We start from the raw sequence: 14,637 nt of genomic DNA, 5'->3' as shown, positions 1-14,637 counted from the left end.
GTGACCTCCCGGCTGCAGGACTTCAGAATTAGGTGGTCACTCAACACTTATTGCACTTATTCAAATTCATTATATTGATTAATTGTTATATGTTTTGCATTACATTATTTGTAACAAATCATTTACACATTATATGCACTATTATCACTTTGGGTATAGTGTTTAAGTTGTGTATTTTTCCATTTGACTCCAGACCCTGCTCACCTCGCTCCAGACCCAGCTCAACCCAACTCGGAACCTGCTCACCTTGCCATGGACACTGCTCACCCTACTCCAGACTCAGCTCAGCCCAAGTCGGACCTATTCCCCCCTCCCCCCACCCCCTCACAAAGTACAGTGCTCCGGCATAGTTGTGACTTGGCCAGATGCTGCTTGGAAATATCAAATATCAGACCTGCCATTGATTGTGCCCTACTACCGCATCTGGAGCAGAGACTGGAAGGAAACATTGACCTACTTTGAAAGGATGAACTAAATGGTGAGGGGCAAGGTGGGAATTGTGAGTGACATTGCAGGTCTCTATTTATAGGCACACAGTAGCAGGAGAGAGCAAGACTAATAGAGGAAACAACTTCTCTCCCCATGTGCCTCCATGCAAAACCCAGATGTTAGGAAGCACACCCAACATCTCTTACAGCGATGATAAAATTATGGCTACTAGCCCCCGTGATACAGAGACTGATCTGCAGGAAAGTGGCATCCCGGAGCAGTTACAGTATATGTGCCTGATTTCCAAACATCTGTGGAACCATGGAGGCAAAGTTGCACCAGTATCACTGTCTGTGGGGATAGATTTCTTCCACTTTCAGTAATACATGGGGACATTTTGAAAAGATATGTTACGCCCCTCAAGGGACAGCCGAGTCGATTTGCCCAGCTTGTATTTCAACACCATATGACTTTTGATCAATATGCCCAGTAGTACAAACGTGAACTTTGACAGCTCCGGGTTATGAAAGCTATTCCCAACACTGAGACGAGCTGTTTTATGAGAACTGGGGAATCTGTATAAATGCACTGTTGCACAATTGAAGACCATGAAAGACACAATCAATGGACATATAAGGCATCAGGGGACTGTGATTGACACTGATGACTGAAACATACATTTTTGGGATAATACAGTTTTTAATACAGTAAAAAAAATATTGTTTAATATTTGTTTCACTTGTTTTTTTTGTTGCAGATTCGACATGCTGATTAACATCAACACTATGTTCATGTAGGAAACACATCCAGCGATAAGGTAATGTAATTCATTCATTTATTTCTTCTAGATTATTAATAAATAACAATCTCACAATTATTTTACATTTGAACCTGTAAAAAAGAGACAACCAAGAAGATATTGGTTGAAGAAGATTGTATTATTGTAAGAAGAGGGCAATTTCCTTTCATTGTGTAATCCTTGTTTTCATATTTTTTTTGCAGATGTCAGGTTGGTCAACATCAACACAATTATTGTGTAGGAAACACCTCCAGCGATAATGGATAACTAAGGTAATGTATGCATTACATTCAATTGGCAATATCTGTACAGTTCATAGATACAGTTCAACTACCGGTATTACGCGCATGTGCAGAAATTCAATGACCCGCATATGTATTCCATACAGGTTCCATAGAACAAGCATGCACAGTTTATTTGGTAGTTTATTGGAAAGTGTAATTCATGCATCTATTTCTTCTCGATTTATTATTATTATTGATAAATAATGATCTCACAATTATTTTACAGGTGAAACTCTACAAGAGACATCCAGCCAGAAGATGTCAGTTGAAGAAGATTATATTACTGTAAGAAGATTGTATTATTGTAAGAAGATTGAAGATTATTTCACAAAGTCTTTGCTAAACTGTAAAACTGTAATTTACACTAATAAAAAAAAATACCATATTTTAAAAATACTTTAGTCATCAGAAGTTTTTTTTATGGAAAAATCTGGTGGGTTATATTGAAATGAATGGGATATCATCATGAAATGAAGGGGAGTAAGGTGTAGGTTCCATTGCGATTAGATTAGAGAAACACATTAACACACTAACAATGCCTATTGTTACTGCAGAGTACTACCGCCACTGCTATACTCCATTTTTGTGGCTGTGGCATGTTCACAGGGGCCGCAAATAGCAAATAAATGCCGGGGATTTACACTTGGTTTTGTTTGGAACTGAAAACAGTAAGTTTTATTACATCTGTGTGTGAAAATAGAAATGTTCACTTTTTTTAACCTATTTTAGTCATGATACAAATATATATTTTGAAATACATTTTTAAAAAAGCACACATTTATTAGAAAATTGCTATGGTGCGATCAATTCTCCCTCTTTTTACTGTTTTATATGCACTGTGGAGTACCCCTCACTTAGTTTGTGAACTCCTATATTAAGATTTAGAAATGTGGGTGCTAGTGGATCAGCTTTCCATGACCATAATTTGACAGACATATTATTGGAATTCTTGAATTAATGTGTACACGTCCCCATAAAAATGTTGCAACACAAGCTTCTTTCAAGGTATGTTTAGACAGCTGGGCATATATGAATTCAGAACAGTAACTGACTGGAAGTACAAATTCAGTGATTCGCACTAATTAATCTCTAGTGTAGCGGGTTTCCCCCCCCCCCCCAATCGCAGATTATACTGTGGGGTGAAAGGGAACATACAAGGTTACCATAGGTGTGGTGCATTACCTGTTGGCTCGCAGGAGGGCTGAGCTTCCGCCACGGGGAACCTGGGGCAATATTAATACTAGGGGTACTCACTTACAACGATGCAGCGCCTCCACCTGCGATGGCTCCCACCAGAGGGGGAGTGGTTCCTCGCAGGACAATCACTAATAACCAATACTCACACACAGTGATATATAATAACTGATACCATTTACTTAGGAACATAAGATAACACATAACATAACAGGTGTCCCTCTCACGAGGAGACACTAACTGCGACATCTCGCAGGACGCTTCCCCAACACCAGGGGATCCCACCCAGTGTCCAAAGAACCCCACCCAATGTCCCGCACTCTTGCAGAGAGAGTCAATGGGTGACTGCGCAGTCACTATTTATACTAAGGGCCCGTTGGTGCACTTGTGTATTAGATAGTACCTACCGAGCACTCCCGTGCTCGGATCTCCAACTGGCTTCACAAAGGATCCGTCGTGTGATGGTTCCGTCTGATCCTACACCGGACTCCTTTGCACGCGGACCGCCAGGGACGATCCGAACCTGGAAACAGTCTCTGCGGACCCCAACTTGGATCCGGACCTCTTAGCAGGAACCGCAGCGTCCGTTGTGTCCCTCTCTCATCTACCCTACCGTGACAGGATCCCTAACCTAGGACCTGTCCCTACAGCACTAAGTGACACGCGCTATACTATAGGCCGTCCCTACAGCACAGCAACCTGTAATGGCTTTGGGGAAGACTCCTAGGGGCCTACAGGGGTTAATAACCTGCCCTACTCCCCTAACTCTTCCCAGTCCTGACTATTAGACAACTAATCCCAGCGCCTACCGCAACAAGCTGTAGCTCATTGGATGCTGGCAGCCAACGTGCTGCGCAACAAGGTGCCTGCCTGTCAGACTCAAAGCACGGACAGCCATGACTGACAAGGCAGCACTCTAACACTAAGGGCAGCGTCCCTATCTTGGGCCTCCCTCAGCACTTACCCACTACTCTAGTGGGGAGTTGGGGCCTACCTGGGGTGTGGGTACCTATAGGGGTGCAGGAGCTGCACTCGCTCCCCGCACCCTTCCTTCCCTCACAGCTCCCTGACTCCAACTTGCAAACCTGAGTGACAGGGTCCCTTAACCGAGGGCAGTCCCTGGCAACACTCACTCTCATGGGGTACATAGCTACCTCGGGCCCTGGGTGTGTTGGCCTAGTACAGGGAGTTCCTGACTCCTGTACCCTACCTCCTTCCCTAGGCTGCTCCGGTCTCTGACTGCCTAACGTGCTCCAAGCCCGCCAAATGTATCCACTTGCCTGCCTGGAGATCCTAAGCCCTATTGGCTCCCTGGCATCACGTGGGGCATACAGAGGCTCATGGGATCTGTAGTCCCTGCTCAGAGCCTCTCCTAATAGGCTACAGCTTCACTGGCTTTTGGCGAGCTCATCTGCGCCTGCGCGATCTATCTCGGGCTGCCCTAACCTCCCCTGGGCTTTCCCTGCTCTCGCGCGACTTCTCCCTACCCCTGCACTACCTTCCGCGCATGCGCGAGCTATCTGGGGGCCTTCCGTGCTATCTGGTCCCTACGCATGCGCAACACGCATAGCAATGGCGGCGCCCTGCCTCCCGAGCCGCCGGGACCTTAGAGACGCGACCTCGGCCCTAGCGACGGCCCAATCGCGTCCTCGGCAACCGCGAGCGTAGCCCGCTCGCGGAGGCAGAGCACTACTCCCTGCTCCGGCCCCCACCCTTGGAAGCAGCCGTCGGGTCCGTCGCTGGCTCCGGCGGCACCCGCGATCGGGCTGCACCAAGAGAGGGGGGTCTCAAGGAGCTGCTGGAGACCAGGGCTACACTAGTAAGACTAGATCTTGAATATGGAGTACAATTTGGGTCATTTCACCACAAAAAAAAAGACATGAAACTGGAAAAAGTGCAGAGCCACCAGACTAATAATGGAGATGGAAGGTCTGATTTAGGATGCAAGACTACAAATTTGGGCATTATAAGAGGTGTCTTAGAGGATATTATTACTATTTACAGACATATCCAAGGTCAATAAGAAAAATGTTCAAGATAACTTTTCATCCCAAACATAGTCAGGGTCTTCCTTTGAGATTAGAGGAAAGAAGATTTCCCCAGCTGTAAAGGAAAGGGTTCTTTACAGTAAGGGCAATAAAGAATATGGAATTTACTACCACCGGAAGTTGTGATGGCAGATGCAGTAGATATATTTAAGAAAAATACATCTTTTTACAAAGGAAATGTATACAGGAACATGCCGCGCAAGTTGGAAAAGCATTCATGCAGGGAGTAATCTGATTGCCATTAGTAAAGTCTGTAATATGTTTTTCCTTTATAAGACATAATTAGCAAATGTTTCACTAGGGATTTTTGTTTTCCTATGGATCAATATAGCTATAAACTTGGGGTTAGGATCTCACACAATTTGAATTTAACAAAGGAAAAACTTGATGGACATACTGTAGTACTTTTTTACACTACATAGGTAAATCCACAGAGCTCAGTTAAATCTGGGCTACTAATGTGACGTCACCTAAATCGATAACATCCGTTAATTTCCCTGTGTTTAACTGGTATCCACAAAATGAAATATATGCAAAACAAACAGCCATAAGTGATCTCATTAGCATAGGCCTAACATGATGTGAAGTTAGCACTGTCTTGTGTTTGCTTCAAATAACATGGAGTTAAGCCTATTTTACCCAAAAGTGGCGTTACTGCAGACCCAGAATAGGTGTTTAATTAAAGTAAATAAAGAGAAGACAGGAGAGGAAAAGAACCCTGTAAATAACAATACAATAGTTAAACCATACCTAACTGTGGTCTTACACTTATCCAGACCCTGTAAAAGACCTATTTCAGGATGTGAGGAATGCTAAGTTTAGATATGACCTAACTAACATAACTTTAAATCCCTGTGTTAACTATAACGGAGCTCTGTGGATATGCGTTGTTAGAGGGAACACCTCTTTTGCATATCATTAGCACTAACGTCCATTACAATTATCTGTTTTCATGGATAATAATCACAAGCTGTTACTCTGAGTGTGTCTGAATATTTTAGCTTTGAGAGACTTAACTCTGGAATAGAGATTGGTAAGAACTAGTTTGAGAATATTGGGGAATTATTGGACAATATTAATTAAACTGTTAAATCATCAGTAATCTGTTTTTGTTTTTAAATATTTGGTTCCTGTTGCAGTCTGTGCTTTTATTTTAATTCTAGCAAATTATTACATTTATTTGAAGACACTGAGTTAGTTATTATTCTCAAACTCTTTTACAAATAGTGTCAGAGTATCTATAATGATTGATGTGATTGTACAGTATACAGTACTTTACTTTCTATTTTAGTAATGACTTCATCAACAATAACAAACTCAGAAAGACGTCTCTTTGTATACATCCTGATGGCAAATTTCAAAAGGTATTTTTTTAAACTCTTTCTATAAACTGGTGTAGCACTGTTTCTCTTCCCCCCCCCTGGGAGATTGCACAGCCTATGCTATGTGTATGTGGTGCACTACCTGTTTGGAGCAGGAGATCTTGAGCTGTCTGTGGTATTGTGGAGACCAGGACAGGCTTGGGTTCTTATCCTGAAGTTCTTCTCTGGTGCTCAGCGCCTCCAGCTGTAGTGGGCTCAAGGGTGTTCCGGAAATCAGCCCGCCCTACTGCGTTCTTCTCCCTCCTGCCCAAGGACTGATACTTAGACAGGAGTGTATAGTATAACAAGGGTCTTTATTGGCAGGCATGGTAGCAGCCACTGCAGTTCTTACACCCACGCAGCGGTGCAAGTATCAAGGCTCCAGCCCTATGGATGCTGCTACCCTGATAGTATGGGGTGTTGAGTCAGATGGTCCCTCTGGCCTACACCTGAGGGTGGGCCCACTCATCCTCGCAATGGGAGAGACTCACTGCCCATCCGCTTGCACCGAACTCCAAAGCACGACTGAATACGCTTCCTCAGGAAGCAGGGGCGGGCTTATGGACTGTACCTATCCCTGATAGGCTGCACACAGGCCATGAGTCATCACCGCACTCCTGTCCATCAAAGGAGAAGCACAAGAGGGGTCAAGAGATTTAACTGGTTACTGGCTGCAGCTAAAAGGACTTACATAACAGATATACTTTGGGGAAAGAGAGGTACTATGGGGCATACCCTGTTACAGTGGTTTTGCTCAAAAGTTTTCCTTTCTTATTAGACTAAAATGTATGTATTCAATCCTTATTGTGACCAGAGCTGCTTTTACATTTGTGAAAAATAGAAGCATTGCATGTTTACGAATAGGATACACAGAATTCTGCATTTTTGCTTACAAATGTTAAAGCAGCAGTTCAAGCAATATCCTACATGTGTTTTTTATTTTTTTAATAAATCAGTTCTGTACTATTAGAAAATAGTTGTAGCATTAAAAAAAAATGTTTTAAAGAAAATTTGAATGTTTCTAATGTAGGAAGCATTTCCAAAGTGACAGCCCCCTTCCCAGTCTGATAGGCTCTGGCTCTTGAGTCCCACCCTCTCTCTAGCAGTGCACCAATTGTATCTAGTAACTGCCCAGTCAATCATATTCCAGGAACTACATAACCCGGAGCAAGCGATCAATTACAGGAGAACGGATTGATCTGCAGCTTAGCTAATCACTTGTCAATGTGCTGATTGTATTGATGCACATATTGAATGAGATTTTTTTTTTTTTTTTTTTTTTTTTAATGGCAGCTTGTATTGCAGCTTTAATCTCACATTGTATGTAGTTGGTACCATATAATTACCTAATAATTATTTGCTTTAGAAAAATTTGTAAAATCTGTCTCTTTTCCTCCCAAGACTAAGCATATCTGAGTAAAACAACCTTATACTATTTCAACTACTAGTCTTAAAGCAGCAGTTCATGCTGCCAGTTAAAAAAAATGAAAATAATAATAATTTTTCCATTCAATATGTGTATTAATACAATCCACACAATGATAAGTAATTAGCTAAGTTGCCGATCGATCCGTTTTCCTGTGATCAATCGGTGAAGATTCGGCTCTGGGTTTCACTAAATGACTGTCAGTGCAGCAGAAGAGGGCCCAAGATGCAAAGTCCTGTGTGGAAGATCATGTGACCAGGCAGTCACTAGATACAATTGGTGCACTGCTAGAGAGAGGGCAGGGCTTAAAAAGGGGTGTGCTAGAGCCTGTTTCAGAAGAGGAAGGGGATGTGACTTTGTAAAATGCTTGTTCCATTATAATATATTAAAAATTGGTGTTTAAAAAAACCGCTAGAAGTATTTTCTTATAGTACAGAACTGATTTCTAAAAACAAATACACGTTGGAGGATATTGCTTGAACTGCAGCTTTAATTGGCTGAAAATTCTTTTTTATATATATATATATATATGAAGGACAAGCACAGATAACATTCCAAGAGACACTGTTTTTAAGTATACCTTTTGCTTGCTTCATTCATTGTAACATCGCCGGAAGAAGAGATCAGTGTATCTCGAAAGCTCGCACAAATAAAAGCATTTCGTTAGCCACAGAACGGTATCATCTATTTATTTTTTGATTATATATATATATATATATATTTACTAGCAGTTGGGATATTCTAATGGATCTGATCTATATTTCATTTTAGGTTAAAATATAATGTATATGCATATGACTGTTATTGTATTTTTTTCTTTTAAGGGTCAGTCAACAGAAGACCAAAGCCAATTTTGTAGAGTGCAAACCACGGTGAAAGACAATATGCTAGGTACTGTAAATACAGTTTGATATATCACTCACAAGCAATGCTTATTTTGTGTAAGAACGTTTTTTGTATTTCTGTCTTGAAAACATATTCTGTATATTGAATGTATGTGTCTATCGCTTAGCGATAGCACATAACGATCACACACTAGCTGCCATTGGCTTGAATTGCAGGTAACGTGGGATCACCATGCAATAACCAAAATCAGAGCTTAGTGATCACGGTGTATGTATATAAGATAAAGAGGTTCGTTAAAAACAACTGTACCATTTTTTTTTTCATTGCACATGAGATTGGCACAGAATGGCCATAGCCTCTGCTATAGTATGTATTTGTGTCAATTGATGTAGCACTGGGCTCTGTCTGTGTTTCATGTTTTGTCTCTGATTTTAAATATATATTGCCATGCTCAGTAGCACTCCTCTTTGACACTTATATGCATATATATACGTTGTGGTTATTTTGGGGGTTCAATACGAGCTTACAGGTGTTCTGTATGTTTTGCAATTCTGTTCAGCTGTTCCCAGCTGATTTGGAGGGTGGCTCCTCCTTCCCAGGTTTGACGCTCACCCCCTCCCACTTTTAAATGGTTAAAGCTCACCCCATTTCACCTTCCACACTCATGGGAACTTGCATGCAGTTTGATTGCGACAAATCTAATACAGAGTGCTTTTCCTGGTATTGTACAGGTTTATAAAAGCTTCAATCAAACTTAGAACTATGCAACTAATTTTGACAGATTTATTATAAATCATTCTTCCTGGTAATGTACAGGTTATTAAGAATTTATATTAGTGTTAGGACCCATGAGACGTGGTCTGCCTTGGAGGGGCTCATGGGCTTATGACACTTTGGCCAAAGAGTTAAACTAAAAGACCATTTTATTCAAAAGATTATATATATATATATATATATATATATATATATATATATATATATACACTGTACCGTGTATTTGTGTCAATGGATGTAGCACTGGGCTCTGTCTGTGTTTCATGTTTTGTCTCTGATTTTAAATGGTATTAACTGCTCCATAAGATTGAGATATAAGGTAATGGGTTTTTACATTACTAAAAAATGCTTTATTGTTTATTTATTTATAAAAAATGTGTTACCATGAAATAATACATTGAGTGTTACCTCTCGTTTTCAAGTATATCCTAATCCAAGAGTTATAACAATATATGGTTACATTAAAAGTACAGAAGTTATACAGTCAATTCACAGACATTTCATGGACAGATAGTTAGAAAATTGGTTACAGCGTATTATTGTTATTAAATTGAAGACTCAAACTATTTGGGGCTATTCATTAAACTGTGACAATGTACTTTTCAAGAATTGTGATACCACTCTGAATATGCAAACAAATATGCAAATTTGGCTTGTAAATGAGCAAATCTCACAAAATTACGTATTCAGATGCCATTCAGTAAACTGCGGCATTGAAATTGCCAGCTAAAATCTCTCAAATGTTTCTTCCTGGCAAGATTGATAGTTTGAACAGGTACATAATGGACGAATATTGCACAAAGGGGTAAAGGTGCAGTCTTACATATGAACACATTATTAGTGATACAGATGCAGCCAGTTGTATCTCCAACCTGCCACAGCACATGTGCTGGTGAACTGTGGACCAAACGTGGAGCCTTTACGGAAAAGTGCATTGCAGGGGAGAATGGCCCATTAGGATTAATGCAGCTGGGGGCCCTGCTTCTGAATGAGACTCCCGCTGTGTTAATCCTACCGGGCTGCATCAGTCTGGAAGAGACACGCAGTGAGAATAGACTGAATCAGTTACCGCTAAGGTAATGAAGGGGTTAAACCAAACTACCTGGTTTGTTGGGGGTAGTTTGAGGGTAGTTGCCCCAGGGTGGATGGTTAGGCCTACCTGGAAGGTTGTAGGAGGGTTAACCCCTTCATTACCTTAGTGGTTACAACTGCCAAGGTAATGAAGGGGTTAACCACTCACACTACCCACCCGTCCTGGGGTAACCCCCCCCCTTCCCTACAAAGGCATGGGCAAATTCCCTAGTAGCCAAATATGGCTACAAGTGCTTTTGCCCATTCAAAACAGTAAAATACATAATAAATTGAAGTAATAAATGTTTTACTTATCCCTGCCAGAATGAATGTATCCTCCTCCTCTTCTGCACAAACATGTAAGGGCTGGTGCCCAACCATTAAAACAAATGTAACCCCTTAATTACCTTAGCAATTACTAATGCTAAGGTAATTAAAGGGTTACTGGTGTTTTAATGGGGTGGGTGAAGGGATGTACTGTAGCTGCCCCAGGGAGGGAGGCTAGGCCTCGCGGGAGGGATGCAGGATTGGTTAATATGCCGGTATGTCCTGCATGTTTAATACTCCCGTGTCATGGCCAATGTGACCGTGACATTTAAACATGCCAGAGATACCGGCAGCCCATACGGGGGCCTGTATCTTGTGAAGCAGGGGGTCCCCGGGGCTGAAATTAATGCGGTTCAGCTCCGGAGATACCCTGCTTTAATAATGTTATTAAAATCAAATAAAAGTCAAGCAATCGCAAGAAGTACATAGAGAGAGGGACCAATTTGGTCTACTCTCACTGCACATCTCTTCCAGACTGATGCAGCCCGGTAGGATTAACACAGCGGGAGTCCCATTCAGAAGCAGGGACCCCGCTGTGTTAATCCTGATGGGCAATTAGTCTGGTCGCGGGGATTCCGTGAGTAGGCATTTGTCAGGAAGTTGCCACCTGCAGTTTCCTGGCCGACTATCCGACCAACCATCTGTCTGCATCTGTATGTTTAATAGGTTAAAGATAGTTGATTGTTGACTTTATTAACTTAAGGTTAATAATTTTATATTTTTTTTAAATAACACAGGGGCTTTAATAGTTAAAATGTAACCCATTATAAACTTAAATGTATAATTAATTACAAACATTTACAGCTAAACTATGAAAAATATTAGAATAACTACACTACGGGTTTTTGGTTTATTATTTAAGACTCTATCATCTACTTTTAATTATACTATATTACTTTGATCCGTTAAATTCTATGAGCCTGCACATTTCCTTTTCCTAGCCCTGAATATTGCAAATCAAATCTTAGAATTCTCTTTTGTCATCAAAATGCAAAATGCAAATGAGGTACATTTTGGCACAATCTTTCTGTACTAAAAAATCTTATTCAGTATGGCGAATACTCCAGATTCTTCAATTTGTCAACTACATAGCCACAGTTGTATAAATAGGTCAATTTCAGCTATCTTTTGTGCCTGAATGTTATGACATTTGGCTAGTGTAAAGAGAGCTTCTCAACTTGGTCAGAATGAACATTGAACATATTACAGCTAAAATATGTTATATTAGATGTCAGTGATTCTATGCAATCCATTATCAGCACAGTAAGATTTTGTGTTCAAATATTGATCTATCACAGATAGCATTAACATTCATAATGGGACTATTAATACACAGCAGCAAAAAAACATTCTTCTGAGACTTTTCTCACTACAGTTATCAGTAACCTTGTGATCACTCCCTTGTTAATATAACCAGTGTTTCTGTTGTGCACGACAAAAATGTAGTCTTTATTTGCACACATAGATCCAAAAATAATCATAGGGCAAGATTCACAACTGTTGATACTAAATAGATTAAGTTGTATTCAGCAGAATTGGTTTAAACTTTATTCAACAGAAGCATAGTAGAAATACACCAGCATTGCCGTAATCAAGATGCATTTATTATAGATTCATATCAACACTTTGGACTAACAAAAGGACATTTCTTAAGGTTACATACTGTATCTCACCATGATTTTCACTATTTAAAGGAGATTCTTGAACACCACTTGTAATGAAGTAGGGAAAATCAAGAGATTTGTAAGAATAAAGTACATATCAGGCCTTTATTATAGAGAAAAGTCAATTTGGTGGACTAAAATATTGAGACCAATCTTATAAATTCATTTAATTCAGTGCAGTTCTGCTTTGCTGCTCTAATTCCTTTGTCGTGTTTGACACAATTCATCAACATTAACTCTCTTGGTCCTACTGCAATATTCCTGTCCTCTTCTTGTGTACTTGGTAGCTCTTCACTGTCTTTTGTACTAAATATTTCTTATTTCTTGTCCCACTATGTGTCTATTGGCTCTTCTCTGACACTTTGCACATTGTTACAAATAGATTTAAACCCTGTGAATAAATACAATAATAATCATACATTATATCAACAAATGTAAACGTTATATTTGATTAAAAGATGTGTTTTAGTTAGTGTCACCTTTTTAATAGACCAAGAACATTTCTTCATAGGTGTTAAATAATTTCAGAGCTTTCAAAACCATATACTTGTTTTTATTTTTAAATAAATAAAAGTGTGTGTGTGTGTGTGTGTGTGTGTGTGTGTGTGTGTGTGTGTGTGTGTGTGTGTGTGTGTGTGTGTGTGTGTGTGTGTGTGTGTGTGTGTGTGTGTGTGTGTGTGTGTGTGTGTGTGTGTATGTGTGTATACCGAGCATGCGCATTTTAAGTGAAACTTCTTTCTTTTGTCACTGTTTTGTCACAGAAATTGTATTTGTGTTGGTGATGTTTTTAATTAAAAATCAAAACACAATTTCAGTGCCAAAACGCAAAGAAGTTTGACTTAGAACGCGCGTGCGCAGCACACAGCCCCTGTTTTAGCTATTTGCACTTCTATAATTTATAGTAACTAGGAATTCCTTGTGTTTGTTTTTGTCTGTGTGTCTCCATATCTGTGTGTGTGCTGCTTCTGCGCGCGTGCTGGCGGCCTATGCGCAGGCGCACCGAGCCAGCGGCTACTACGCAGGTGCGCCAAGCCGACGGCTACTGCGCAGGCTTGCCAAGTCAGCGGCTACTGCGCAGGCGCGTGGGGCAAGGGGATAACGGCTCCTGCGCATGCACGCCGAGCACGGGAGGCCTTTGCGCATGCGCGCCGCCGAGCTGCCAACACTGATGTCACAGATGACCTCTCCGCGGTTTACTGGTTGCCTTACCTTGCAGACCGGTGCAGTTCTGGAACAGCTCCCCTGATGTTTGCTGCAGCCTGGATTCACTCACCAGAGCTATACACACTCCCTCTGGTATCTACTGCAGCTGTGCAGCCTATCACTGCAACCTAGACTTGCATTCACTCATTGGAGCAGTACCTTCACACCCCCGCTGGGGATTGGCCCGCTGGCCTTTAAGTACTGCTTTGCCACAATGCTCCTTGCCGAGCATAGTCCTTACTGGATGTCACTATCGTTCTGCCACAAGCCCTCGCTTGTTCTCCTATGCTGATACCAGGTTCCGCCCTGCGTCCTTCAGCTCCCTTCAAGCTCCCGCTTGTTCTCCTGTGCTGAAGCGGATGTTTCGTCCCTGCGTCCTTCAGCCTCCTGGATTCCTGCACTGAAGCGGATGTTTCGTCCCTGCTTCCTTCAGCCTCCTGGATTCCTGCACTGAAGCGGATGTTTCGTCCCTGCTTCCTTCAGTCTCCTGGATTCCTGCTCTGAAGCGGAGGTTTCCCTGTGTATCTCCAGCTTCCTGGTTCCTGGGGCCTACTCTTTCCCTAATCTAGAGAGGCCGTGTCCTGGTTCCTGCGCTGAAACAGAGGATTCCCCAGTCCGCTCAGGACTCTTGCGCTGTGCACTGGTTTACCCGTGCAGCTAGGCGGTGTGCTACGCTGGTCTGCTTACCATCCCCTGTGACCAGCACCATGGGCCATGGTCGTCGCACGCGCAGAGGCCAACCCCGCGCTCCTAAGCTGAAGCGGGGCTCTCCTGACTACATGTTGCCGAACTATTGCTTGAACAATGTTTATCCTGATGTCTCCTGTCCTGACCCTGGCTTGTACAACGACGACGCTGTCTTCTCCTATCCTGATCCTGCGATATATGACTACGAACTGCGCAATCCGGATCAGCCTGCGCGGTCTCAGGTCAGTGCTTTTACAACCCCACCTCAGCCTCGCGGTCCGACCCAGGTTTGTGGCGAGCACAATCGTGACAGTGATGTCACTTACGTGACTGTACTTCCGTCACCATGAAGGCGATTTACTGCAAGGGACATTTTAGCAGGGCCAGCAAAGAAGTTCTTTTAAACCTGTGAAGAAATATTTAAAAAACTCTATTGTTGGTCCACTGAAAGGGATCCTGGTGAAGTATAACAAATAAATCCTTTTCCAGATCTAATATATCTGTCAAATACACGCTTGTAATCC

At 41.8% G+C, this 14,637-nt stretch overlaps 1 protein-coding gene across 5 annotated transcripts in view; it reads left to right on the top strand.

Moving 5' to 3' along the window:
- Nucleotides 1-14,637, top strand: part of REDIC1 (regulator of DNA class I crossover intermediates 1) — a 110,397-nt gene that overhangs the window by 81,014 nt on the left and 14,746 nt on the right. For all 5 annotated transcript variants that reach the window (XM_075599762.1, XM_075599764.1, XM_075599763.1 and 2 more), the window contains 2 exons: nt 6,046-6,118; nt 8,366-8,432. In XM_075599762.1, the coding sequence (XP_075455877.1) occupies nt 6,046-6,118; nt 8,366-8,432 (140 nt within the window). The remainder of the gene's footprint in view (nt 1-6,045; nt 6,119-8,365; nt 8,433-14,637) is intronic.

Source organism: Ascaphus truei, chromosome 5 (assembly GCF_040206685.1).
Source record: "Ascaphus truei isolate aAscTru1 chromosome 5, aAscTru1.hap1, whole genome shotgun sequence".
NCBI lineage: Eukaryota > Metazoa > Chordata > Amphibia > Anura > Ascaphidae > Ascaphus > Ascaphus truei.
Note: the sequence above shows the minus strand (reverse complement) of the source record. Positions and strands in the feature narration are given on the sequence as shown.